Source organism: Cariama cristata, unplaced genomic scaffold, assembly GCF_000690535.1.
Source record: "Cariama cristata isolate BGI_N322 unplaced genomic scaffold, ASM69053v1 scaffold24085, whole genome shotgun sequence".
Lineage (NCBI taxonomy): Eukaryota > Metazoa > Chordata > Aves > Cariamiformes > Cariamidae > Cariama > Cariama cristata.
The window spans coordinates 1,537-5,475 of NW_009618465.1; the positions used below are offsets into that span (position 1 = coordinate 1,537).

The 3,939-nt window shown below is 51.7% G+C and overlaps 1 protein-coding gene across 1 annotated transcript in view; it reads right to left on the reverse strand.

Moving 5' to 3' along the window:
• Positions 1–769: 769 nt before the first annotated feature.
• Positions 770–3,939, reverse strand: part of LOC104162205 (putative adenosylhomocysteinase 2) — an 8,984-nt gene continuing 5,814 nt past the window's right edge. The window contains exons 10-15 of the mRNA XM_009700878.1: positions 3,774–3,868; positions 3,591–3,689; positions 2,937–3,005; positions 1,651–1,729; positions 1,004–1,124; positions 770–855 (exon numbers count right to left, since the gene is read on the reverse strand). Of these exons, the coding sequence (XP_009699180.1) occupies positions 849–855; positions 1,004–1,124; positions 1,651–1,729; positions 2,937–3,005; positions 3,591–3,689; positions 3,774–3,868 (470 nt within the window). The 3' untranslated portion in view covers positions 770–848. The remainder of the gene's footprint in view (positions 856–1,003; positions 1,125–1,650; positions 1,730–2,936; positions 3,006–3,590; positions 3,690–3,773; positions 3,869–3,939) is intronic.

A 3,939-nucleotide genomic window follows, 5' to 3' on the forward strand; every position in this document is an offset into this window, starting at 1 on the left:
AAGTACCTCTTAAAAGATCAAAAAGGAAAAGAGAAAAAAAAAAAACCAAACAAAAAACAAAACAAAATATTTTCAACTCAATTAAGGTGCAGTTTGGCTAAAAAAACCTAGGAGAGATGAGGATAATGCTGGGTAAGCGACCCCCGTCCAAATTCAGATTAGCACCCTGAAACAGTGAACTCCCCCATACCCATCCAGCCACCAAACCTGGGCCAGTGGCCACCAAACCTTGGCCACCTCGGTGCAGGGACCTTGGCCGGGCTTGGGGACAGTCACCCATCTGTGAGGTGGCCAGCAGGTGCCACTCTGCTCCCACGCAGCGCTAGGAGCATTGATCTAGCAGCTAAAACTGGGCTCTTTAAGGCAATTTAGAAGTTGCAGATAATCCACACAAAGAAAGAAACGTAAGATAAGGTACAACAGCATCTCCGTATCTGCAGGGATCCCGGCCGAGACTAACGCGGGCTGGAAAGGTTAAAAAAAAAAATAAAAAAATAAAAAACAAAACACAACCCAAACATCGCTGCAGGAATGAACTGCCCTTGGTACACCAGGAAAGGGAAACCCTCTCCGGGAGCCAGGGCTGGGAGCCACCAGCGGCTTCAGCCACATGAAAGCAAGAAGCGAATCCCAGGTCGTCTGCCAAGATCAGACAGAGATGTGATCACGTAAAAGGGTGAAACTGAGAAGAAAAAAATAAAAGTGACCTTAAAATCACACCGATAAATGTAAAAACAGGTTCCTTTGTTGGTTTTAAAAAAAAAAGTTAAACCAAAATAAAAACGATCTTTAAAAATAATCTCTCTAATGTTGCCTTGTGTGGTCTGGTCCTTCATGGGTATGGTCCATCAGTATCTAGGAGATAAAAAGAGGTGACAGTGAGGCTGTGGGTGCTTGGGGCCACAGCTCCTGGGAGCTGATGCTGTCCCAGCACAAGGAGATGCCCCCAAAGGCACCCAACTGGGTGGGGAGACGGCGGCTCCCTGCCGCAGCCAGCACTGACCTGTAGTAATTGGGTTTGAAAGGCCCGTTTTTGTTGAGTCCCAGGTATTTCGCCTGATCGTCCGTCAGTTCTGTCAGGTGGGCGTCGAACGAAGGCAGATGCAAGCTGGCGACGTATTCGTCTGGGAAGGAGGAGAGGAAAGATGGGATCATGGGGGTGCACATCCCCACTACACTGCTGGGGGGATTACATATGGAGTTATCATATGGCATGAAAAGCACCAGGGCACCACGCTGGGTCTGGCTAGGCAGTCCTTGCCATCCAGCGCCACGGATTCACCGTCACATAAGTCTACAGCAGAGCTGAGCCCAAGCCCTGGTGCTGAGCAGGGCTGGATGTGCACCAAAAGGCACAAGGGTTGCATGAAAAACCTCAGAGCAGGAAGGCTGTAGGAGAAGGGATGCCTGCAATGCTGCAGAACACTAAGGAAAAAAAAATATGTTCAGGTTGTTCAATTTAAAGGTTGCTGCCTCTGATAAATTGAACAACCTGAACATATTTTTAAGGTTGCTGCCTCTGATGGCTTCCCTGAATTCATTCCCTCTCCGGAAGTTTTTTCCAGCCCGGGTTTGAGTTTTTCCTTACATCCAAAACTGCTGGCCCGTGGCAGCCCAGGGAATAACGCAGTCTGGGTTCCCTTCACTCACCCATCTTCTTCGGCAGCAGGTACACGTCCTGTTTGTAACGGCCCTCGGGAGCGTTGTAAAGCTCAATCAGAGCCAGAGCCTGCAGAGATCACAGGGGACAGCCCCGGGGACAGTCAGGGACGGCCACCAAGCTGGGCAGCACTGAACACCCACAATGGCACAAAGCTCTCGGCAGCAGAGAGAAGGGTTTGGGAGCCTGAGGGAGGGGAGCAACCATTTCCAAAATGCCTTGAAGGAAAGGCTTCCACCTAAGGGTACATCCCTCTCTGGATTTCCATAATCCCACTGCCACTGGGGGAGGACCAGAGAGATCAGAGATGAGATGCCACCCAGCTTGCTTGCAGCATCTGGGTTTAATGCCCTGGGGAAAACCAGAACACAAGGATGGAGGAGAAGGGAGCAGCTCTAATTCTCTTAAACCGTATGGCTGCTGCATCACGCGGCAATGAAGGGATTGCTGGTTTTAAGCTGGCGGCATCACTCCAAAAACCACAGCCACTCCTTCAGCAGAAATAAAACTGCATCTCCCTCGAGTGCCGGTTCACGCAGCTGAGAGTCAGGCCCAAAACACAGCCCCGATCCCCGTCAGTTTGGACCGACAAGTGTGAGGATAAGGAAATTCCCCACCGTGAGTGTGGCCGCCCTCCCCACCGTCACAGTCCCCAGCCTTCAGTCCCCTCTGTGTTTCCAGCCTAGCGGGTTTCTTCCACCGCTTGCTGACCAAGGCCCATGCCAGCCTCGGCTGCTTGCACAGCCAGCACCAATTGCGGATCTCAGAGCAGAGCCAAATTTAATCATTGTTTTCTTTGGAAAGGCAGAATCACGACAAACAGTGCAAGACACAAGTCGTGTCCACCCAGCTGAGCCGGCACTGATGCTGGGAAGAATTTTAACCACTGACCTCCAGATCCCCAAAACTCTCCCCAGGGTGGTTTTGTGCTGTAGAAATTAAGAGTCCAAAGACAAAACAAAGCCTTGCTTTGAGGTAAGCTTAAACGTGTGCTAAGGGAGCTCTCCAGTGGCTTACAGCACAGCAGGAGCTCTGCCATGAAGCCTGGCTCTTTAAAAGCTCTCTCCCAGCTGTAACCAAAGCAGTAAGTTGACGCCAGCATTAACTGCATCCCTGCCAAGAGGTGGTGGCTACGGTATCTCCAGCACCGGTGCCATCACAAGGACCCATCCAACTGTGTGAACCCAGCTTCTTCCAAACCGTCCCCAGCCCAAGGCTCGTGCGAGGCCCCAGAGCATCCTCGACCCCTCACACGCCAGCCCTGCAGCATACAAACCTGAGTGGTGGCCGTGATGGACAGAACGAAGGTGGGAACCGTGGAACAGCTCAGGTTGAGAAGACGGCCCTAGGAGACAGCAGGAGGAGTTTTGCAGAGAGCTGAACTTGCCCCCAAAGCCAAACTGAATCGAGTCTCAAGAGAGGATTCACCTCTATCCCCTCCCTGGGGCAGGGGGCAACCACAGCACAGTGATTCAAGGGCCACCTATGTGACCAAAGCATTCAAACTCTGCCTCAGTTTCCACTCTAACCCTTAGCTTTAAGGCAGGGAAATTTTGTGGTCCCTAGAAAGAGCCAGTCCCTTCTACTGCCAGAAGAGCTCAAGTGGGAAGAGGAGACACCCAGTCGGTTTGCTGCAAGGGAAACACTGCCAAAGTCAGGAGCAGATGACGTTTGGCTGATAGGGATGGTTCCCAGCTCAAAAGAACGGAGCCAGATGGCACCTCTGTGGCTGCATGTGGTACATGATACCTCCTCTGCCTCAAGAAAAAGAAAAAAAAAAAAACCTAAAAAAAAAATCATGAAACCCTTTCTTGAGCTCTGAACCTCCTCCTAGCACCTTTCCACCTGGTTAAATCTGTTACAAACTCTGGCACACAGTGATTTCCCAATAGAAACCCAAAGCAACGTCGTGGCACAGCTCTCAGCGCACCTCGGCCAGCAGCACCACCCGCTTCCCATCCGGCCAGATGACGTGGTCCACTTGGGAGCGGACCCGCTCCCAGGTCAGCTCTGGTGTCCGGAGGCTGGTCTGCAAGAGAAGGAGGAAGAAGCTGGAGTCATCGTGGGAAGACGGTGGGACGGACACAGCTGTTGAGGTCGCAGGCAAACTCACCACATCGATCTCGGTGTTGGAGTGGCCCATGTTGCACACGATGCAGCTGTTCTTCATCCGATCCAGGTGTTCTCTGGTCACGACGTTCTTGTTTCCTGCAGGCAGAGAGGACACAGATGAACCCAAGGCAGTGGAAATATAAACCCTCTGATTTCTCCTTCCCTAC